At 40.1% G+C, this 24,613-nt stretch overlaps 1 protein-coding gene across 1 annotated transcript in view; it reads left to right on the top strand.

Annotated features, from left to right (window-relative positions):
- The window catches only part of LOC123024793 (glypican-5-like), a 406,903-nt gene extending 394,413 nt beyond the window's left edge, over positions 1-12,490 (top strand). Inside the window, exon 8 of the mRNA XM_044432951.1 lies at positions 12,300-12,490. Coding sequence (XP_044288886.1) covers positions 12,300-12,490 — 191 coding nt within the window. The remainder of the gene's footprint in view (positions 1-12,299) is intronic.
- The last annotated feature ends 12,123 nt before the right edge of the window (positions 12,491-24,613 follow it).

Raw genomic sequence — 24,613 nt, 5'->3', positions numbered from 1 at the left:
ACAGTAGTGCAGCATCTACTGTAATTTAAGATCCTGTTCCACCAGGTTGCACTTTTCTTTAATTTTCTCACAAAGCTGTCAACCAAAACAGTTTCTTTGATCAGAGGAGAACTCATCAGGTAACTGAATATTTCCATAAACATGCTTGCATTTTCTTGATGGCTGTCATGTGACTTATTCTCCTTGTAATAACTTATCAAGGCTATGGGACACCCATGCAACCTAGTTCTTTCAAAGTAATTTCCCACTGAGTTCCATGAGATTTACAAGCTAGTGTGTGCACAGACAATCCACACCTTAGCTCTTAATACAGTTATTCAGAATTAAGCTACCCTGGAATCAGTTAAGGGTTTTCCAGTTGACACATCTGGGAATTATTCTAAAACCATCTTGCTCAAACTCAGTCTTGCAGCTATGGACTTTGGTGGTTATAAGTCTGTTGATTATATAGTCTGCTATGTATATTTTGACGAATATTTTTGAAGAAACTAACATATTTGGTTACTCCACAGTTCATCTGAGGATAGTAAAATAGTAAGCCGTACCAAGACATTTATAGGGTACCAGATAGAAAAGCTTTTTAATAAATAAACAAACAAATAAAATCAGTAGCATCATTCACATACCACAATAAGATGTAAAGAGTCCTGACATATCATGACCAAGCAAGCTTCTTGGTCCCTGCTGCCTGATCATTTCAGCATAGTTCCTTCTGCGAGCTAACAGTGGCTAACAAACATAGATCCTCTGTCCACACTTGCTTATTGTGCTGCTGAAAGCTGGGATTCTGGAGTAGCTCCTCTCAAACAAGCCACAGCCATAAGCCAACAACAAACCATGGTTTATGATCCTGCATCATTTTGGGAGGTGTAAGCCAAATGCCATGATAAATGAATGATGGATAGATGGATCTAGCTACAGGATGAGCAGTTGGGCAGCACTCTGCTTGATATCAATAAGCCAGAATCCCACTGGAATCCTGGTGAACCAACCTAGCGAAAGATGTTCAAACATTTGGGCTCAGTCTTATGTCAACAAAAAACTAGCAATTGTCATATTTGGGGTCTTCTTTTTTTACCTTGGATGAAAAAACCTCTGGCAAGAAAAATGCTGCATATGAAAACACTTTGTTCTGGCTGAATTTTCCTCTTGGGAGGTTTCAGCTCTCAACCAGTATAGCTAAGGTTTAATCTTTCCTGAGGCTATGCAAAACAAAATCTGCATTACAGTGCTTGGTCTCTTGACCTTTTCTTTGCATAACAATGGACTGGCCTACTAACTTCAGAAATCACAGCTAATTCTTCCCTCAATTATTTTTTATTCTTTCTAGTAGAGTTTTTAGCTTAGAATCTTATCTTTAAAGATGATCTGTATTGGACTGTCCTTTGTCCTTTGTTTGGGACTTATTTGGGGGGTAGAAAAATACCCCATAGAAGTATTCCTATGGAGATTCTTCAGTGCTTTTGGACCCTGAGTATGTTTTGGTTTACAGAGAAACATAAAAAGCATGAGGATGAAATTTGGAGACTTCTTAGACTAGGAACTTTAAGCCAATATAGTAGAAGGACAAGTCTGTAGGACTGTCTGTAAGTTACAGTACAGAATGGACATGCCATTTATCTCACAATGCAGGACAAAGATCAAATGCACTCTGAGATCTTTCCTTTCTCCACAAAGACCAAGTTATTCTTATGTTGTTCTGCTTGTGCATTGCCCAAGTACTGAGTGAGTGGAACAGGGATCAAAAACCATCCTAAATTACAAATAATAATACATCAGTGAACATAAGAAGTTGCCGTCTGTCACGGGAAGCCAGATCATTGGCCCTTCCCAGGTTTCAGACAAGGAGTTTTTCCAACCAAAAATGTCAAGGATTGAATCAGGATTGAATTCTGCATGTAAAACGTGTTTTCTTCCAGCAACCTGCAGCACCTCCAGACCCCATGAAGAGCTCATTAGATATCATGCATGGGACTTCCTCATCATTTCATTTTGCAGGTAGAAAAAGTATCTCCGAGTGAAAACTATGTACCATGTCAACACTTGTCAACTCTAGACTGTTACAAATATATACTTCAGTGAATGAATGTTTGAGTTGGCTCAAGGTACCTGTAATTAGTCTCTGTTTGCTTATATTTCAAACAAAATCTGCATGTCTTTTCAAACCCTACAGGACTTGAACACTTGTCTGGCATAATGATTCATCCCTTCTTATGCATACGGACACCTCATTTGATAATTAAATGCACACAATAAATAAAGTTTGTACATTTTGGTTCATAAAGTTAGTATTCCTAGTTCCTCATCTAGGAATTTAAGGTTTAGAGCTAACTGTGGCATTAATTCATTGTCATATTATGCATTTATATAATACATAGCATGCAGCTACATCTGTTCTTTTTCTCTTTCACAAATTATAGCATAGGAGACCCAATTCAGATTGGAACTCTAGTGTGGGGATTGGGGGGAAGGTTAACCCTTTGCTCTTTGCTGGGATTCTGTCATTCCTGCAATTTGCATATATGCTTTCTAACTCATAGCAATCCTTTTCTAGTTTAGCTAATAAATAAGGGGAAAAGGTGGTTTCAGCATTTCTACACTTTTCCAAGAAAGTCCTGTAATTTTAATATCCAAAAGACTCATTTTGACCAACATCTATTCCTTCAGGTCATACTGGTACAATAGCAAGATTCATAATACTTCAGCTATTTCTGAGGGAAAGAACTTCTTGTTGAAGCTGGAGCCAAACATTCTCCTCAGATTTGCAATGCAGGTTAGAGTGAGCATCTCCAGTTTTTCTCTGGGGTCATAAAGAAGCCCATCTTTTTGTCTCAATGGGATACCCCAGGGAGAGTTTATAATCAATTTTCAAATCAGAATAAAACTATATGAGTAAACAGATAAAACCAGACCAGCAACCATCATTGAAATATCACAATAGGCTAAAAGCAGCATTCAGCTAAGACCTTCAAATGCCTTCTGAAGTATTTATTGTTTTCATTCATTCAGCTAAAAATAATCCAAGGTGACTTATAATCAAATAAAAACATTTGAATCAATCAACTAAAAACGTCAAAGATTGCTTGGTGGGCAAAGCAGTCTCCACTGAAGTTACCACTACCCCAAAGGTCCATCTTTACAGAGTTTATGACTGGATTTACAGTCATGACAAGCAATCATTGCAATCTTTTCAATAAGTGTTGTGTTGTCTGGACCCAATCAGATAACAGCACCATGCCTTGTTTTGTAACCGAAAACCACAATAAGAAACTATGATTTGTTGTATGGTTTTGGCTTACAACTATTGACTATCACAACAGTCAGATCAAAAAGCTCAATTTTTTCCATTTGTGGTGAAAAAACACCACCATAGAGTCTCTTGGAAAGAGCAGCAACAGAAGGGTATCCAGGTATCCCATCTCTACTACCTATGACTTCCTAGTGACACATATGTCAAGGGTGGCCAGACTTGCTCAATGGAAGAGCCATATATGGAAATTGTCAGATGTTTGAGACCCACAAGCAGGTGCCCATGAGTGGCAGCAGCAGGTGGCGAGCAGCAAGCTGGCATTCACAGGAGGTGGCGGCAGGTGTTGAGCAGCCCGGTCATGCATGCACAGGTGACCTCCAGACTGGACTATGGTAATACACTTTGCATGGAAGCTTCCTTGAAGGCAGTCCTGACTCCTCAAATGATCCAGAACAGGGCAGTGTGGTTTCGGACAAGGACCAGTTCTTATGAACATATTATACCTGTCCTCCGTCAACTGCACTAGCTGCCTGTTCCACTCTGGGCCGAATTCAAGTTTTTGACTATGAAATATAAAGCCCTAAATGACTTGGGACCACACTATCTTAGGAAGCATCTTACTCCATACATTTCTTCCTGTTGTTTAAGGTAATCAATGGAGGCCTTTCCACAGGTTCCTCTCCCTAAGAAGGTTAAGTGGGAGGTTGCGAGGAGGAGGGACTTTTCTGTAGAGCCACCCCGATTGTCGAGTGTGCCACCACTCGAGATTTATCAGGCGTCTGCTTCATTGAGTTTTAGGCACTTCTTTTCTTTTCCTACAAACCTATGGCACTATTTAGACCATGGGTCCTCAAACTATGGTCCACGGGCTGGATCTGCCTCAGAGGTTTTGGACTAATCATGCCCACACCCACTACCGCCACTGCCGCCTGCCTCGTCACACAGCAAAATGGCAGCTTGCTCACTTGGAGATGGTTTTGGACTTGCTCGGAGATCTCCAAGTGAGCAAGCTGCCGCTGTCCACCTCCCATGCGCACGCATGCACCTCAGAGATGGTTTTGGACTCGCTGGGAGTCCTCTGAAGAAGCAAGCTGCCACCGCCTGCTTCCCATACGCACACATGTGTGCACTTGCCGCACGGGCAGCGAGGCGGTGGCTTACTTGCTCGGAGATGGTTTTGGACTCACTGGGAGATCTCCAAGTGAGCGAGTCGCTACCATACGCGCCCGCCACTGCCTCGTGTGTGCCTACCTCACTGGCCCACGCCCCCAGGCACTCCCCCTCTCACAGGCCCATGTCCATCATTGCTGCCTTTCAGCTGGCCCCGTTGAAAAAGTTTGAGGACCCCTTATTTAGACTATCCATATTGTTGCCACTGGTTTTTAAGTTATTAAATACATTTTACTTGAGTATATATATTGTGTTTTATCTTGGTTACTTATTATGACATTTTAAGCCATATGCACCTTTACCAGTCAACTACAGCTGGATTGGACCCTATGTATTTATTTCCAAAGTTTAGAATTAAGTGTTACAGTACAACCCCAGTATTGTATTCTTTTTCTTATTATGGTATTTCTCATTCACTGGCTTTGTGGGAGGGGGAGGTTGGGATTAGCTCTTGGCTTAGTCATCATTTGCATGTGTTTTTTTTTTCCTTCCCAAGCCATGAAACATGTTATTCTTCATCCTTCCTAACACATATCTTGGGTATTCCTACCTTCTTTTATTATTGACTTTTAAGAATAAGAACTGCTGAAGTTTTTGATAAATCTTGACGTTTGTGAGAGAATTAATTCTGTGTGATCCCTAGATCCTGAGGCATTTGCTTTTGAAGGTAGTTAGGTGAGTTTCTCTAACCTTGGCACAGTTTCCTACTTATTAAACTTTTGATGAAGTCTCTCTTTGAATGCATACAGTTAATAATTGGCTGTGCTTAAGATAACATCTTTACTGTCCTTAGTACTTTGACAGTTATTATTTCTAGGTGATGAGAAAACCATGGGCTTTGTAATCTTGAGTAAGAAAAAGAGGCGTGATACCTGCTATCTCCAAAAAGACTTGTCTTCATATAGGAAATGTTGAGCTTTGCTAGGAAACAAGCATATGAGGTGAAGTGAGTTGCAAACTACTAAGGATACAGGACCAAATTATATTTGGAAAAGGTCTTTATTTTTATTTATTTGTTATAAATACACCTATGAATGCTTTAAAGATACATTATTATAGACAGATCTGTCACTTCCACATTAAGATTTTTTTAAAATCTCAAGTTATTTCCATTCCAAATATAAAGAAATTTGTGTATTTTGGTAGATTCATAATAAAAACAAAGTGAAATGAAATGTCCATGTGGCATGAAATTTTATTCTCTTTATGTTGATCTTACTGCTGTTTCAGTCCATGGTATTGTTCTTATTGCATATTTTATGAACTGTATTTTTATTTCATGTAAGGTATCCTCATAAACTTTATTGTAAAAGTGGGATTAAAAAGGGATTAAGCTTAAAATTTCAGGCAGTATTCCCATGTCCATTTTTCCCAGGAAAGTGAATGGTAATCATTCAATACATGCAAAAAGTTCGTGCACTCAGGGACGCCATAGGGGTGTGGTAGGGATCACTGAGGAATTCTGTCTTTGCACATTTCTTACACAAAAATTGCCTCACCTGAACCCCTCAGATTAAAAAAAGGATTAGGGTTTAGCTATCCACCAGATTTGGCATTTCTCCTAATGATACAACTAGTGATGCCACCAAATTTTGTGATTAGTTCACTCATAGCTCAAAACCGATACATTCATAATGCTCATCTTTGCAGCAAGCTTGGCTTGTTGCCTTTAAAAGTCATTATTACTTTTGGAATAGATTGAGAACTTCAGAGCATGTCTAGCCATCTTCTAAAATACTGCATTTCACTGTATGTGCACAGTTGGTTTTTGTATTTTCTTTCAGGAGGAAATATGATACGCTTTAACCCTTTCTGGTTAAATGTTGGCATTGGAACTCTTTCCACAAATCAGCCATCTTCAAAGTAGCGGCCGCATAGGTTGTATACATTTTCATATAGCAATCCATCTATCTCTCCTCCATATATACCAACCAGCGATGGCAAGTAAACATTACTTAGAACAGCCATGCAAAAACAACCCATTTGAAAGGGATGCATGACATGGTGATGCTTGACAATATGATATGTTGTACAGTTCCAAACTAGAATTCCAAACTAGAACTCTCAAAATATCACACCTGCACAGCGTGAGATCTTGAATTAAAGGAGGACTCCCATTTGAGGTTACAGGGTGAATTCTTTACTTTCCAAAGAAATAACACATTTATGTGGTGTAAGTTGCAATGCAAATTTCAGCAGTTTAAACATATTTAAATAATATTTTGATTGAACATGCACAAATATAAATATGTAGTTTGAAAAATACCCATTAAAATACATATTTACATATATGGTTTAATACTGCCGTCCTATGAACCCTAGGCTGGAAAGAAAGGGCCACAGGGTTTCTTTTTTTCAGGTTCCAGCTCTTAACACTGAAAAATAGCCTGGCATCAGTGCTGAGACCCTGTATTTAGAGTGCCCTTCCTTCCCCTCTGAAAGAACCACACTAACTACTTCTCCAAGATTGCAAGAAGAGCTTTAGAGAAGGGATTTAGGGGTATTCTAGCGAGATGAGATAGGACCAACACAAGATAAAAAGTGTCAAGGTGGCACTTTCTCTCCATCTCCTTAGCTAAATAGCTGAAATCAGCTGTCTAGCTGAGATTCAGGGCAGGAGGAGCAGAGAGGAAACCTTTGTGCTCCTCTCATCCTTCATAGGATGCCTATAATCCTCCAAGTTTAGAGGGAATGCAGAATTGCTTTCAAAGTATATATGTAATACATATCAAATTGCACATTTATCTGTCAGTGGAGTGGAATGTAATGTGGGGCAAAAACATGTGAAAAACAAGTGAACCAGAAATAGACTCCCTATGGTGGAGACTAAAATGATTGTTCACTCACTGTTGCTCTTGGGGGAGTTCCCCTCATTCTCATTTGTGTTTATAAGGCTCTGCTAGAACCATTCTTGTCTCTGTGACTGCACTGCAGCCAAAGATAGCATTTGTGAGCTACTTACAATAATAGCATTGGGAGTGACTAAGAGTCAAAGTTACAGTCTCTGAGGCATTGGCACCAAGTGCATCCCACATTTAAGAGGAACCTGCTTCCCTTTTTCTCTGAAGAGATAATTCTCATGAAAGGGAAATAAAACACTGCATACCTGCTAAGCTTAGGGTTTGCCTGTGAAAGGATGGCCCTACCTGAGTACAATACTTTACTGATGCTGTGCATTTAATCCTTAAAGAGATTTACAAAATGCCCAGTTTGCACATCTAACCTTCCACTTTCAATTCTAAATAACTATGCATAAAATCACTTGGAATAATCTTTGCTATGTAACCACAGCAAAAGAGAAAATTAATGTTGAAGTCTTTTCCTTAGAAAGGTTAAAGCAGATTTTCCTAATGTATTATTTAACGCTTGTTATGGAGTGCATTAAGAAGTCAGTACTGAGGGGAAAGCTTTTAAAAGCCAACAACCTTTTTTTTTCCTTTTCTTTTTTTCTTCCCCCACCCCTTTCCTCCCTTTTTGATTGCATTCAGTGTTACCTCAGATATTTTGGTTAAGTCAATCTCAGAGAAATAAATGAATTAATACATCCCTACCTGGCCAATTTATGGAGGCCAATCAAGCCACAACAGTGGATATGGCCAAGTGGAGAACAGGCATAGATTTAACTTAGTGAGGTCTTTATTTAATCAGCAGACTCAAGAGAGCTGAAGTCAGCAGGCCAAGATGATATAAGAGGCAATGGAGCAATAGTGCCTTTACCGCAACTGAGGGAATAGCAGTGATGGAAAGAGGGGCTTGGTGCTGTCAGATGGCCAGAATTTATTCTTAATCATTCACTCTAGTCCTGATGTTCAGACTTAACTACTAGTGCTTATGTAGCCAATGCAGCACCCCCACCCTACCCACGCCCACACACAACCAGGTAATATAAAGGGACTTGAGGGGGCTCCCAAGGTTCCCTAGATGGCAGAGGAGAAGGAGCAAAGACAGCAAGGGTGCACTACCAAAGCTGCCCACTAAGCATTAGCAAAGCTGCAGACTGCTCACTTGTGGTGGTGGTGGCGGTGGCGGGAAGAAGAAAAAATCGATGGAAGGACAGTAGCCTGAAAGAAGAGTTGGGTTGCTAGCTGAAAATTCAACCCAAGCACTTGACACAGCAACATTGTGTTGTAGTTTCCACTCATTTAATGAGCATTTGAAGGATGTTCCTTTTTAAGCATTCTCATGAGAATGTCTTCACGCACTCACCCAAATATTCCCTTTTTCTTTTGGCACTTGAACCAACTCCATTATAAGATGTCACTGCTGTGTCAGAAATTACATTTTTAACTATGAAGCAGGAATGGCATCTGTAGCACCATCACCTGCAATAAACCAAAAGTAATTCCAAAAATGATTAGACTCCCCCCCTCCCCCAGATGAATGCTAGTGTTATGATAAAGCAGGAAGGAAGACAGCGTTCCTTTCATTGTGTATATCACTTAGAGATTGTATTTTCAGATAAAATTAACTAATTTTTATGATCCAGGGAGAGAGTATATTGATAGTTCTCTGAAGCAGCTGGCCTGCAGACAGTGATCTCTGATTACATTTATATTTCTGGAATAAATGCCATCTAACCATTTTCTTCCAGGAATTTGCCACTAAAGTTGTTGGGGGCAGGGAAGGAATAGCTATATGATACATCTTGGTTCTTTTGTTTTGTTTCATTTCTAACAGTTTATTTATGCTTTGGTTTACTAAGTTTACAATTATTGCTTATTTCTATTGTAATGGTGCTTGGATGCCCTGCTCAGAACTAGGTCTTTAGTTTGTGTACACAAATGTAAAAGAAAGTTTGTGTCTCATGCAGTGAATAAATTTGGATATATGAGAATTCGCAGATTAATGTCCTTTGCTGCTAACAATTCTGTAGAAATATATGACCAACTGAAAAATGATGTCCTTGCTTAATTGCCTCGTGCAGGACAGCATGGGACCATGCACATGAGTAGGAATGAGTAATGAATATTTTGACGTGACTCAAAAACCTTCACCTGGCATTCAACAATCCCAACCATGAAGAAAAGGTGGAAATGCTGCACTAGTTCCTTTCTCTTCTGCTCAGCCTCCCTCGGTTGACAGGGAGGTCAAACCCTTTCTTCCCAATGAAATGGGTTTACTGGTTCACTAAGGAAGTCCATATAAGCCACCAAAGCAACATTCCCTTGGTGCCAGCAGGAGGAGTTTAGCACCGGAAAATCAAATAAGGGCCCATGTTAGTTGGCTTGTTTACCTCCCCTCTCTTCTACAGCACAAGGAAGAGCCCATGATGTGACAATTGTCAGTTCTTAAATTGGAATTGGTTTTCCATGGGAGCATACAGGCCATGGATAGACAGTATTTTGCCTCATCGTTCATGGGAGAGGCATAATTTGCTTTTGCATTTGGTGGTGGTAGTGCATTTATATTGTGTGTGTGTGTTGGAGGGGGTGGGAATCTGTGTGATTTTGCATGTATTAGTTTGGCTGTGCTATTGGTGTGTATGTGTTCGGCATTTTGCCTGTGTTTTCTCCCATCTGGTGTTAATGGTGTATGTTTCACCATTTTGGGGTTGGTTGGTTGGTTGGTTTATCCATTTGGTGTGGTGCATGTTTTATTCCTTGTAATTTTTCATTTTTGGTATGGTGTGTGTTCCTGTCTTCACTTTGTGTTTGCTTGCTTGTTTGTTATATGTGTGTGTTTCTCTGAACATCTCCAGCTTTATAGCTTTCCTTCTGTGTACTGGTTGTGGATCCTGGGATCATATGTGGATGGACATTTCAGGCTTAGATCCAGTTTCTGCCTTGTATTTTCTTTCTTGATCAGATTATTTTTATATGCTTGTATTAAAGTGTTATGGTTTTATATTATTTATGTTATCTTTTGTTGTGGGTTTTCTGTTTTGTTTTTGCTGTTAACCATCTTGGGTATGTTATATTGAAAGGTAAGGTAAAAATTCAATAAATATATTAGCTTGCCTTCTGTGAGATAAATATTTTGTTGTGCATTGTGGAGTCAAGTACACGGTATGGTATTTAAGGATCAAACCAAGCCTCTGCCTTGTACTGCTTCTTGGACAAGATGATTGCCATGTGCTCCCTCCAGTAGCAGAGGCAGTATACCTGTCCACACCAGTTGCTGGGGAACATGGGTGGGAGAAATGCAGTCATGTCTTGCTTCTGGGATCCTATGGACAGTTGGTTGGCCACTGTGTGAACAGAATAATACACTAGATGGACCATTGATCTGATCCAGCATGGCCCTTCTTATATTCTTATGTTCCTATGTTAAATGCCTTTACTGACTGCAAAGTTAGCAACTGTAATCCAGATTATTAAAACCAACGAATGTTTTGCTTCTGCATTTGCTGATTGCACTCAGTAGGATTTAAACTATGACATCCAGATAGTTTACTTAATAATTTATGATTCCTTTAGGTGGCCTGGCAGAATAAAATCTCTAAGTGGTTTACATGCAAGAGAAATCTTAGCCAGTATACAGAGCACTTGAATGACATACTCAACAGCCCAGTTTTAAACTCATCTACTCAGACATATTTCCCAGTTACTTTGTATGCATTGTACCATTGATGCTTGTAAACCCCGCAACTTGGAGGCCTACAAGCATCCCAGACAAGGCAGGGAGATATCTCTGGCTCTCTGCTGCTCCTACTCTGCATTTTCGATGGCTGTCTAGAGGGAAGCAAGGCAGCCACACAGGATACTGGGTAGCACATATTCTGGCCTTTTCCCCACCAGTCCCTGGAATACCCCCTTACCTCTCTCTAGTGGCAAATGTGCTTATTTTAAAGTTTTAAAAAAGGAAGCTGGATTGTCTAGGAAGTCTTAAAGTGAGAGAGGTATAATTCAGAGGGGGAAGAGAGAGAACCTGCCTGAAAAACTCAGAGGCCCAAACAGGAAGAGGGAGATGAGGTAATTAGGAACAACATAGCAATGATGGGGTATTCTCAACAGGGCTGCTAGAATGTGTGGCAACAGCAGGAGAGAGGAGGGGCAAAAAATGGTGAAACCAGCTGGGGTTTGTGATCTTCAGTCAGGGAAAACGGGGTAAATTACCACTAGACTGGGCAATCCCAACCCATGCTTGCCATGACTTACAAACCTGCCCCTTGAGCGATTACCTCAGTATACTGGAGAGTTTAGATAGGAGAAGATTGACCAAAGCACCTTTACCAGTCAACTACAACTGAACTGGACATGACAGATTGGAGGTCTCTTGCCAAATTCAAAACTGGGAGTCCACAGTGCTCTATTCCACCCCCAACCTCGCAGCATTCTCTCTGGATTTCAGGTCTGGATTGTAACCTTGAACATGCTCATTATGGAATAAATGATGCTGCATGTTCCATTTCCATCTAGCAAACAGAACCAACCCCGCATGGGCTGGAATTGCTCAAAGCAGTTACAAAGCTGTCAGAGCTGGACACATTTGGCCTTCCCCATCTGAGTAAAGCCGTGTCTGGTGGCACTCATAGGCATGGCTCCTTGAGGGGAGTTCCCACTTTATTCCCCATTAGGAAGGCCAGCTGTATAATCCTATCCCTTGGACTACCCATCCTTGACTGAAAACCTCTACACTGGTTAGGAGAGTAACTGAAGATGTTATTGTGGGCTTCAAACACAGGAACATTTTAAAAGTAATTAAAATTAATTCATATAGCCTAAAAACAAAATACTTTCAGCGTGTATACCCCCAGGGGCCCCCTGGTATGCAAGCCAAATTGCAGATGTCTTTCTTACATTGTCTTGGCAGCATAGTGCTGCTAAACAAACAGATGGACAGCTACACATAGACGTCCTCACAGAGGGCTATTAAAATTATCATTTTGTTATTGGCATAATCTAGCAAGTAACCAACATTTTTGTTTGTTTTCCTTCAGATGTTCTTGGAGTCATTCCAGGAGATAAGAGTGAATCCAAACCAACGGTGAAAAAGATGGATGCCACCACCACAGCCACTATAAAATCATCTCCTAAGCAGAAAGTAGACAGGGATGTGGGCAATCAAGTTTCACCTTCCTTCCTTTTTATTCTTACAGCCCTAGCAGTTTTGTGGGACCCTTTGTCATAGCTGCATTTCATTGCAATAACTGTGCAATTTCTGCTCACTGTCATTTATACCTACAGCCTTATCCAAGTGAAAACAATGCTAAGTGGATCTCTAAATGGTGCGCTCTAGTATTATGTGGTATGTTAGTATAAGTGCTAAATATTAGTCTGGGACTGGCTAACAGCAAGCGTGAGTATGTACACAGTGTCTGGAGATGGTTCTTGCCAACATCTCATCTACTCAAGATGTAAAAAGGATGAAGAAAAGAAAGCTGAGTAGATTAAATTATTGTGATAGATACAGTTAAGAGTGTTGAAGTTGTAAATTAATATGTTGGCATTTCCCCCAACCCACCCTCTTTTGCTCATTGAATCATGGACTGCTGTCTATTTGAGATTTCATATGAGTTCCATTGGATAATCAGATTTCAGGTACATGCCAATAATCGTGTATCTGTAGGGATCAGCCACTATATTGTAAGCACCATCTCTACCTGTTGGATACAATTCCAAAGTGGTCAGGAAAATCATAGCATGTTTGCATCTCTTTCTTTCTTGATGTTTAGAATGTAGAAAGCAATATAAGTACCATATGCTGTGTTTAATGAATCAGTATAGTTGCCTTAACCATATAGCAACATGTAGAAACACTTCCTAAGGTATTTTGAAACATAAGGAAGTGTTTCCCTACCCATGTATTTCCTTACCATATGCTTACGACTTGACTGCGTTGCTATTGTCTGACAACTAGAAAGGGGAAGGAAGAGCATTAGATTAGCAGTCATTGAGTTCATGGATGTTGTAGCAATGAAATTAACAAAAACACAGAACCAGATGTCTTGACATGCAGCCTGGAATCAGTACTGCAACACTCAGCACAATCAAGTGATCAGCATTGTTTGAGCTCATAGGGCTTACCACCTGTTAGTTTGCAGTTGTATATATGACCTCACCAAGAAAAACTTACTTTCCATCCCTTTTGCACACCAGAGGCACGGTCCAGAAGTTGATTGATCATCCTTGCTGAACTGGAGAAAATATTTACATCCAGTTACCAGAAAAATAACAGTTATTTGTGTTATCCCAAAGGGGATGTTGAGGTACTGTCAATAGCTGGTGTGCGGTATGTCCCACAGTCGCTATTTAATTACAATTAATGTTTTATTGTGCTATGATAGGTAAAATAACTGAAAGAAGCATCAACTTAGAATGATGAATTCTATTATTTTTGTCTAATATGTATTTTCAGGATTTTTTATGTTAGTATAATGAGGGCATTTTAATTATTAAAAAAAGATGTGCTTTACAGTGTGAAAAGGAATCACAACACAAACATGAGATGGGAGAGGGCTAAGACATTATTTTTAACAGCCGTTTTTACAATGTCATTTAAAATATACACTACAATCTTAGTAGAATTAACAATTATAATAGTCATTATGTCTCAGATTTCTATTTACTAACAAAGACAATAATTCACATAACTGAAGAGTTTTCATGATACAGAATATTACAGTGTACAGTTTTATAAGATATAATGTAAAATATTTGCCTTTGGGGTGTGTATGTGTGTGAGTGTGTGTGTTAGCCGTGTGTGTGTTGGCTGTGTGTAAAAACAGTTAGTTCAGCCATTTGATTTACATACAAAATATACTCAGTGTAGTGCATTAGTCTTAGTAGATTACTGTATTTAGGATGAAAGTGCAAGGCACAACTAGAGAACTGTTCTTTGTAGCTGCTGAAGTTTTAATGTGCACACAGAATTCTTTGCCTCCAATGGCTAACAGGCATATGCATCTTCAAGCATGACCTTCAGTCGCTTATTATTTGATTGGCATCTTATACTTAGATCCCAATTTTCATGTTTTAGAGTTTCAGGACATGGGCCAGCCAATTGTAAGTACTTTTGTCACATGATTATAGCAGAAAAGCTTAAATATCTTTCATTAAAACAAGTGGGATTTTGAAATGCCCATGTTGTTCTAGATCTCATGGTGAAAAATCTGAGACAGTACATCCAAAGGGCTTAGAAAACAGAAGACAAATTACAAGACTGTCATTTGTAGCTATTACAACAAAAAAAAATCTAATGGCCACCCTGTTTGAAAGGCTTAACTCATCATGAGCACATGGAATTAACAATAGGGTGATTTTTGGCTACCCTAACAAAGGAGGCAAAGACAGCAAGAAGCTTTATTTATTCTAGGAAAGCTCCTCCAATAAAGATAAAGTATACAGAGATCAATTGTACTCACAATTAAGTTCTAGCAATTTACCATCTGCAAAGAAAAAAAAGTCGCTGAACAAATAACAGCCTTCTCCTTGGTTAGACTTTTATAAGATTGTGGACATGGATGCATCATTTATGGACTTTAAAATGAATTTAAATTTTCATATTGATATTTCCAAAAATATATCAACTGTTTCAAATCACACTGGAAAATTGCAGATGGAGTTAAAGGAGTGTGCTGCTTACGTAAGCCCCATTCTTTAGAGATGGGTAATTATAACTGTTTTACACAGCATATTAAAATCATTCGAAAGGATACAGAATTCATATTTTGGAGGGTTGCAATGAAAGCTTTTTTGTGCATCTTTAACTGAACACAGGTCTGGAAACAGTGGCAACAATTTCATATAATGCAATTTAGACAGATACTTCCTCTTTCCCTTCTATGAAGCAAATGCCACAGGATTGTTCCTGCTCAAAAAAAATGAATTTGGGAAAAGAGGGAAGGCATTTTAATTCAGAGAGGTAACTACAGCTAAACAAAATTACAATAATACCTAGAAATTACCATTTGGAAGTAATAATCAATTGCTTTATCCCTGTGCAGAATGCAGTAAAACCATAACGCAGAGTTATATCGTTTGCATTTTATCATGGCATTTCTTTTTTCCTGGTAAATAACAACTTGCAATCACACCATTTGAACCTAATGTAACACTGCTATGGTAAAAATCATTAGTTGTATGGTGCAAGCAATTAACATTTGCTCACTTTGTCTATTACAAGAGGATGCGTAATTTGTCCACCATGCCCTTGCTCTGCACCTAATTAGTACCAGAGTAAAATGCTCTCAAGGCAATGAACATTTCATTTAGAGGGCGGGAGGAATGTATTGCTAGGTTTATACGTGCTTTGCAATTGTGCACTTGTAAAATGCTATTCATCTTGAGCTGTGTTCCCACATGGGAGGCCTGGGACCGCCAGTGCCAGGCTCACAGGCACCAATGTGGCCTAGAATCTCCTTTGGTGGCCACCAGGCTTCCTGCTCCACTTGATTTCAATTTTATCCCTTAAGACTTTTTAAAACTATTTTTTAATTGGAGGTGGGTATGCTGCAGAGAAAAGTATCATCTGTATTTTGATTCAAAGGAGTGCTTTTGTGTTTTGGAGCACAAGCCCCACCTCAGCCTTCTACTTAGATTCCTCAGCAAATTAATTTTCTTTTTTGTCTTACCAGTTTACCTTTTGGGAAATGAATGCTTTGTGATCAGTCATGCCCACCATAATAGCCATGTTATGAATTGTCCAGTCTTGGAGCACCAATGTAAGAAACCCATGACAATCTGTCAAAAGTCAAAATGTGGTCACTCTTCCAGAAATGTTGGAGATCTGTGGCATTTTTGAAAATATCTCTCAGCCACCACAATGACAGCATAGCTGATTTACTGTCTGATGCCCTATGTTCCTATCCTTCAAATGTATTGGACAAAGAACTATACAAAACTCATAAATTCCTTCTCAAAGCTTCAAAACTTCCATGCTGAACTTGTGAAAATGGGGCCACATTGTTTTAAAAGCTTCTGAAATAACCTTAAAGTACATGGATGCAGGTACTTAGCTTTGGTTTTCCTCCTGGCTATACCTGTGGTTATACTAGTTGCTGTTGTGTTGATAATCTTTGAACTGACTGACAAACTTTGAGATACAAATATAACAACATTGCTAACTTCTACAAATGTAGAAACATCTAGGGCCAGCAGGATTCTGATCTACATTTTGAGTTTGGAGGATGAACCGGACTTTTCCTTTAGAAAAGTTAACTGAAACTTAAATTCCTAGCAAAAGTTCTGACACTGGACACTTGCCAACTCCATGGAAAATGAGAAGGATGTTTTCCAGTTGCTTCTGATCCTGACTTTTTTTGCAGATAAATAGAAACTCCTTCAGATTTAAGACTATGATTCTAGTCTCTTTCTTGGAAGCAGCAAACTACTGACTAGAACTGCATGGAGAAGGCAGACTTTGGCTCCTCTTCTCTGTGCCCCATCACTGTCCCTACAATCCTAGTCCCTTGCTTCCGTTGCAGCCTGTACACATTAATTGGTGTTTCTGCTGCCTCCATACACTCATTCAGGATCTCGTGGACTTTATGGTGTTGCTATCTGATTATGCCACTGCAATGAACAGATGCACAATATATTTGAATTGTGGCATTATGGACAGAAAGCCAGTATCCTCAACATCATCATCAATTCAGCCCTCTGTTTAAACTAGGCACATTTCTAAACCAAGCTGTAGCATGGCAAGGTCTATGTCAAGAATGGACAAATGTCTAGGGGAAATTTTTGCCTACACCATGGAAGTGAAGGAATTTTAAAAATAATAATTGCTGCTGAAATTCAATGGCAAACCATTTTGCAGTGCTGTATTTGTCCATTTTAGCACCCTATGCGCACTACAGGGTGCTATGTAGTTTGGTGGGATTGGTTGGGGTGGGTTTTAATCATTTTAGGAGGCAGTGGAGGGGCTGTTCCAGTGTGTGACTAGGTTCTGCATGCAATCCACATGTCACCCAACCCTCGTCTAAGGACCATTAGGAAGGTGCCGCAAAGCAGTAGTTGGCTATGCAATGGCCTGCAGGGATCTAAATACCTATTGCTGTTCAGAAGTTGGATTCCAGGAGCCATATTTAAGCCCATGTGCACAGCTTATGTTGGCAACAAAACCAGGTTTTCTGCTTCCTCTACTTTACTAAATTTTGATGGAGGCAAAGAAACTGATAACAGTGGATCATATTAATTGAAATCAGTGTGTGCTGATATAAATTAGTTTTGAGTACAACTAGCAGTGCTTTCCAATAGTTGTACTATTTTCTAAGAGTTTCAGGAGAAGGGTTAACTTTCCCACAGTCTTCCACTGTGCTTATTTGTTACTTCCTACTTTTAAAAGGACAGACACAGATGTAGCATATAATTGATTCCCATACCTTTTTGGACCTGCAGGGGCACTTGGGATTTTGGAAGAGTGCCCTGCATACCATCACAAATTAGCTGTTGTAGGAAGATAGGGCGGCCAATCACAAAAAGATGTTATCAATGCCTTGCTACTGTGTGTGTGCTTTCACTTCTCTCTCTGTCCTTCCATCCCGCTGCTCTTTTTCATTCCCATCGAAGTGAATAGAGCAATTATTTCATTTATTTGCACAGGGCAAAAAGCTGCTTTACAGGAAATTAGTTTGGAGAGAGAGAAGCCTACACTGCCATTTTTGGCCAGGCACCTTCCTTGGCTCTCATTATAGAGGTGAATGGGGAAATCACTCCATTCATTTGCAGACGAAGCAATAGCCTGGAAGGTGCTTCAGCCTGGCCATCCAGGTGTGGTGGCGATGGCACCTGTGAGCACCATACTGGAAATCCCAGGATAGGCCCAGAAGTTGCAAGTTTCATGTTACCTATGGGACAGCCCTGGAGTGCAAATAAGCCACTTCCCAGGTCATCTGTTCCTCTGCAACCACTCTTAGGTTGCCCCTGCATGCCAGACTTCCTTGCCCACGGCAGCGCAGCCATATGCCCCTCCTGTGTTTAAAGATCTCCCTGTCAAACAGGGAATCATTCCCATTTGTAGATACATCCAGGAAATGTACATGTTATCACAGGCTTGAGTCACAAAATAATGCCTCATGTACAGACCTAGTACTAGATTTAGAGTTGTCTTTCACACCCGACACTCTTGAGCATGCAGGATTCAAACTGATTTTCTCCAGTGTCTTTTTACTTTGCTGAATCAAGACAATGATCCTGAGTAATGTATTGGCTTGCCTTCTTTCTGTTTAATGCCTGTGACAGCTCTGTAGCATTGCAGCATGATGCCTCATTTTGCAATGTTGCTCAAGTGTAGCTGTTGCTAATGTGTTCTGTGCTGGCCTGCCTTTGGTTGTGGCCTGACTCTCTGGGCTTAAATAATGCACAGTTTTATCATACTTTCTCTCACCCCTGTTCTTATCAGGCTATCCACTTCCTAATATGACAGCAGTGTCTGATTTGCACATATGTAAGGTCCATGAAAATTTCATGGGACTTTTTCCATAACATTCTATACAGGTGGATTCATTCTGGTGGTGCTATTCTTCTCACACTACAAGCAATGACCCAACTCTTAGCTGGGGAGCCTCCTCCTCTCTTTTTTAAACAGTCCTATTTTATAACACCAGTTTGGATTGGCAGTTCAAAAAAGATACAAGGTTAACAACAACCATATCTATTTTATATAGCAAGTCTTGAGTGTAGGTGCAGCAGATGTCTTGTTCAGAACTTAGCCAGGCAGAAAGAACTAAAGATTAATAGTTTTCAGGATACTGGCACAATCCCGGTGTGCAAAATATAAAATAGGAAACATTTCCTGTTTTCAAGTTCAACCCATGAAATCAATAAATTCAGTGAGTGTCATTAAAAAAGTTTTGAATGCTATTTGAGAACCTTATTAATATGGGTAAACATATCCTCTGCAAAAAAAAAGTATTCTACATCAGTGTTAAAACATGGCTTAAAAAGATAACTTCATAATTTCATGTTCAATGGGCTGCTGTCAGAAATGAAAATGGCCAAGCATTTCGAGATACACACAGTGCTTCTAAACCTTGTCTATAGATGTCTATGATTCTCTGAGCCTAAAAAACTGCATAAAGAATTGCAGCCTAGGCTTTAGAAAATATTTCTAAACCTTGGGGGAGATGTTGAAACAACACTTTATAGCATTTAATTTGATTATTTGAAAAACGTTACATTAATATAATTGTTGGTGATTTATACATACAAGCAAGATCTCGTTATCTCCCAGCCAAATAATGACATACTGCTGAACAAACTCATCAATTTTTTCTGGTGTATTTTGTGTATGGAAATTGAATTTTTTTTAACTGTTGAGCCATTGTTGTAACAATGGCCAGGAAGGAGACACTGAAAAATTGCAATAGTGTGATGATTTATAAGTTACAATGATTTCTGTATTATAACAAATAATAAACAATAATCAGAAATTACATGTGCAGCTGGAATTTTTATATGTTTATTGGAACTTTGTAACTCTATTCACATTCACTGATTAAAGTGTGAGATATGACATAATGAAATGATCCTCAGTAGGGAAAACTTACATGCTGGAAGCCTTAGTCATATGGAAAAGATAGTCACAAATCATTCTTTTCAATCATTTTTTGGAAAGTGAGGTAGAGAAGAGATACCAAATGTCCATTACATAACAACCTAGTAAGTTACACTGTGCCCTTTTTCTTATAATATCTCATGCTCACAGCAATCCTGTGAGATCGGATGGCCTGAGATGAGATTTATTCATGACAGCTCCAAGTCAGGATCACACAAATTCATCTCAATTGGGCAGCAAGTTCACAGTTGCGTTAAAATTGTCTTTATAACGTTATTTTCACTTTCACTACTGTTAGAAAGCCTCTTCCATTTTTCTCTTGGCTGCTCCCTTGACATTTTGCCTGTTTTCATCCATCTTTCATCAGAGGCCTGGACATTGGAGGAGAATGTTCCCAGGGGCCTCCTTTTATTTTTTAAAACCTCATGCTTTGTGAGCAAGCTTCCCCCCTCAAAAAAAAAAAATGACTCCATAGGGCAGAAGCCTGCTTGGAGTCACATAAACTAAGGAGAGGAATTTGTGGAATGGGATTGAACTACAGCCACCATCATCCACAACCATTTGCCATGCTGGTGGGGGCTGATGGGGCTTAGAGTCCCATCCTAGAGTCCAGTGCTAGGGTGGCTATATGTCTTTTTATTCACAGAGGACTGTCTCTATTTGCAGGGCTGCCAGAGGACTGTTCTCTGAAGATCTCCTCTATTTGTTCAGTTCCAGTCGACAGACAGAACCATGAAAGTTGTTGCCAATCCACAGTTAGCACCTAGCAAACAGACTGAAGAAGTAGAACACACGGGCCACCCTCTCACAGACCTCCACACTGCAGTGCGATACCCTGTGTTTCTATTTCAATCAGAACATTCATCTGCATGTGTGGGTGTCTCTCTCTCTCTCTGTGTGTGTGTGTAAGCATTTGCAAATTGTAAGCAGATCACTTTTCTCTTTGGTTCTCATCATTGTTGAATGTGTCCTCTTGTCTGGCAATTCATAAGTGGCCAACTTTCTACAAGCACAGCAGCAGGCTCATGGATTTTCCTAGCCCTGCAATAAAGGGGCTTTGCACAAAGTTTAGTTTGGTTAGTCCAGAAATTTCCCTGAGCTTGACCTGTGGGCTCCAGATGAGCTGGTTAGAGAAGAAGACAGGTTCCAGGGCTCAAGATCTGCCTAAAGGTGTTCTTTAGGTTACCTTGCAAACTGCACTATTTCTAGCAGACTTTTTACAAAAGTCAGTCTATTAATCTCTCCAGCTTGTATAATCTATGCTGGCCTGCAGCAGCCCTCTGGCTTTCAGGCAAGGCATATTTTCCAGTCCTAGCTGAAGTTGCCCAGAAAGTGGACTTGGAACACTAGGTGTTTTACCACTGAGCTACAACCTGATTCTTTGAGCTTTTACATAGATCTGTGTAAATTGTGCTTAAGGGCCAGGGCTTGGATGAGACACAGTGTAACACTTACATTTTCTGTGAGATTTCATTAGCGGTATTCCAAAAGCCTCTCTCTGATGTATCTCACCTGATCCTTGTTGGATTTGCTTCCTGCTGTGCCTTGCTATCCTGCCTTGTCTTTCTCTTTGCTGCTTTGCTGCCTTGCCTTCTTTGCCACACCTTCACTGCTCCTGAATACTCTCCGTTTCTGGCTCCCTGCTCTTGTTGTCTTCCCTTAGCTTGTTTGCAACCTTGTCTTGTCTTCTCCTGATATGTACACATAGGTCCTGACTTCAGCCTGTTCCGTGATTAGCACTCTCACTATGACTTTACTGCTCAGTTTTGGACTGTGTTTGGACTCTGTCCTTCTTTGACTTCTGTTTTCTGGTCGGCACTTCTATGTTGACTTCTGCCACTCATACCCCAGAGTGTGACAAAGATATATTCAGACTTCATGGAGTTTTAAATAGTGGCCCCAAGAACAATCTAGTTACTCTAACATGTCTGTGATGACTGATCATTCCCCTACCCAGTGGCCAATCTTTAGTTTGATGTAAAACTTAACTCACTCTGATGCACAGTGGACTCTGTGGACTGGCTGGACCTTAGAGATCTTGTGAGCTAAATCAAAAAGTACAGGCACACTGTATCTCTCATGCTGGGGTAAGAAGATTGCTTGTTCTTCAGACTGCTGCCTTAGAAAGACATTTTAAATTGAAGCCTCTGCATTTATTCCCTAATTAGGTGGCTGCCGCAATCTTTGGCACAGTTTCAGTCTGAAATAGAAATTCTCACAACTTCAAAAGGCTCATTCCCATTTGCTGTGCTATCCTAAGAGTCATAGCTTGTTTCTCTATATTTCACTTAAGGAACCTGATCTTAATAATTGTAATTTTTACCTCATGCTTCTGTCATTTTCTCCCACTGGGCATTTCTTTCTTTATCCATTTACAAGCACTTTGAAGAACATGTGAAAGGCAGAGCACCTGGTTCAAGGTGGCTCTTGATTTTTCTTTAGAACATGCTGTTTCCCCCTCCCATGTTTTATCTATAAAACGCTGTGCAAACTTGCCTCAACAGTGATGCAGTCCAAGATTAGATAGCTTCCTGAGGTTTGGAAGCAGTGGCTGCCAAACACAGTTCCTACTGTGAACCAGTAAGTACCCCAGGCAACTGGGAACCCTTCACATCCTGACACTCCATAATAGCAAAAATAAGTCGATTCCCCTGTAGCAACATAGAACAGTCTTGACTGGCTTTTGACACTGCAAGGGTATCACAACCATGGGAAAGTGTACATGGCTGGCCACCATTGGTAAGAAATTCTAGTCCAGGCAAATCCTTGATCTGATCAGCAGGGCTACTCCTGTGCTTCATTGCCAGGCATGTCTTTCTTGACTAAATATTGCAGATATAATTTGCTTCTTTAAGAATATGCAAAAGCATGGGCCAAGGGAAGTCTACAAGCCAAGTTGGACACTCCTGTGCCAATCCCATCTAACAGAAACCAGACCCACTTTCACCCTTAAGCCCAGCTCCTGACTTAGTGCTTCCCTTTAGCCCTCCAAGTAACAGTGCTGCTCATTACCCTGAGGGGGCATCCCCATAGGAACGGGATATACTGATTCCCTTCAGTTTTGGACAGTGTGGACTGCAAAGCAATGTGCTGGTGAGTGAAGACTACACCTAGCAGCTGCAGTTATGTTTGGCTACATGGACACATTCAGTTAATGACAATTAAGTAGCATGCATAGTAACTTGCAGGCCCTAGGTTTCAAAGACTTGGTGCTATGTCACTGACAGACAGGTGGGCATATAAGGCAGCCTCCTTTCTTATCAACATTGAAGAAAAACTTATAAAGATCTTCCAGGGAGCTGTTCTCAGCTCCAGGTTTGTGTTGGTTTATGGACAAAGCTCTGGGTCCCCTTCCTTTTTGGTTATTGTTTCAATTACGTTTTGGGTTAGCCTTCCTTTGATTATTATTAGTAGCCTTGAGTGCCAGTTTTTGGTGGAAAGACAAAATATAAAATAAACACTCAAAAAGCATTGATTGTATCCATATTGACCTGGAAAGCAAAAATTATCTAATTCACTACCAAATTATCTAGACAAACAAAGCAGATTAAGACAGACAAAACTGTGCTTGTAAAGCACTATAGACACTTCTGCCCGGTGGATGGTTTATAAAGTTAATTGTCCACTAAGCCAACAGAGTTTTTTATCCACACTGATTCCTGGTGTTTGGCCTAAGCCATAGTAGCTATATGTCTGCTTCTGCACTGTCAGTGGACTTGCAAGGAAGTTAGAACGTGATACAGCAAGAACATGAACATGATACAGCAAACTCAAAGTGTTAGGTAATTCCTACAGGTGTGATGCAGAAATGGTACCATCAAAGCCAACCTATATTTTGCTACCTGAAGAGCAAGATCCCTTCCCACCGCCACCATGGAAAGAGCTTTGGACTGGCAGATGTCTGCAGGACTGCATCCTCCACTGTGCCGGGGAAAGCCAGGTATGTTTGGGGCACAGGGCAAGCTGCTTGCCAAACACACACTTTCATCCAGAAATGTCCTTCTCAACTGCCTTCCCTCCAACATCTGTTGCCTAATATTATCACCTTTGTCAACCTAATGGTAGAGCCAGTCCAGGATGAATCCTCCAATCTTTCATGGTATGAAATGTTCCCAAACAACAGCTGAAATACAAAGACACGCAAACATTGATCTGGCTTAGGTGAATAAAATGGGAAAGATTGTCTTGCTCCAATCTTCCTTACTGCTGTGTAATTATTTCTATGCCAATGAAGACAGGGGCATTTCTTTTCCAGGGCAATGAGTTAACATTGTTTACTCAGTGGTAGTGGGAACTTGTCTGAGTGGTAAGGTCAGGTAGTGGTGACAGACAGACATACCTGGAAAAGGGCAGCTCGTTGAACAGTGTCTGAACCACTGTTCGGTTTGGTTACTTAGTACCATGTCTTCCCATGAGAAGAATCCACTATAGAGAACTGTAGAATCATAGATATATGAGCAATATCCAAAACAAACTTGTATAAAACTAGGTTCAGACTATTTTTTAGAGAAGCTGACTATCTGAAGTTGCAAGAGAGAGAGACAATAAATTGCAATAAACCTCTGGATCAGGTTAATGTTCATTATTCATATTCCTTCATTTGACAGAAATGGAAATACTGCAGAGTCATACACAAAAGAAGCAATTTGTTTCAAAGAAGTAGGGGCAATTCATCACTGATATTAGTGTCAGCATACCTTAATTTTTACAGAGCCACATTATGAACTATTGTCTGTAGTCACAGATGTTTCACTA

This window comes from Varanus komodoensis, unplaced genomic scaffold (assembly GCF_004798865.1).
Source record: "Varanus komodoensis strain SLA01 unplaced genomic scaffold, ASM479886v1 scaffold25, whole genome shotgun sequence".
Taxonomy (NCBI): Eukaryota; Metazoa; Chordata; class Lepidosauria; order Squamata; family Varanidae; genus Varanus; species Varanus komodoensis.
This window is presented reverse-complemented; position numbering and strand designations above follow the sequence as displayed.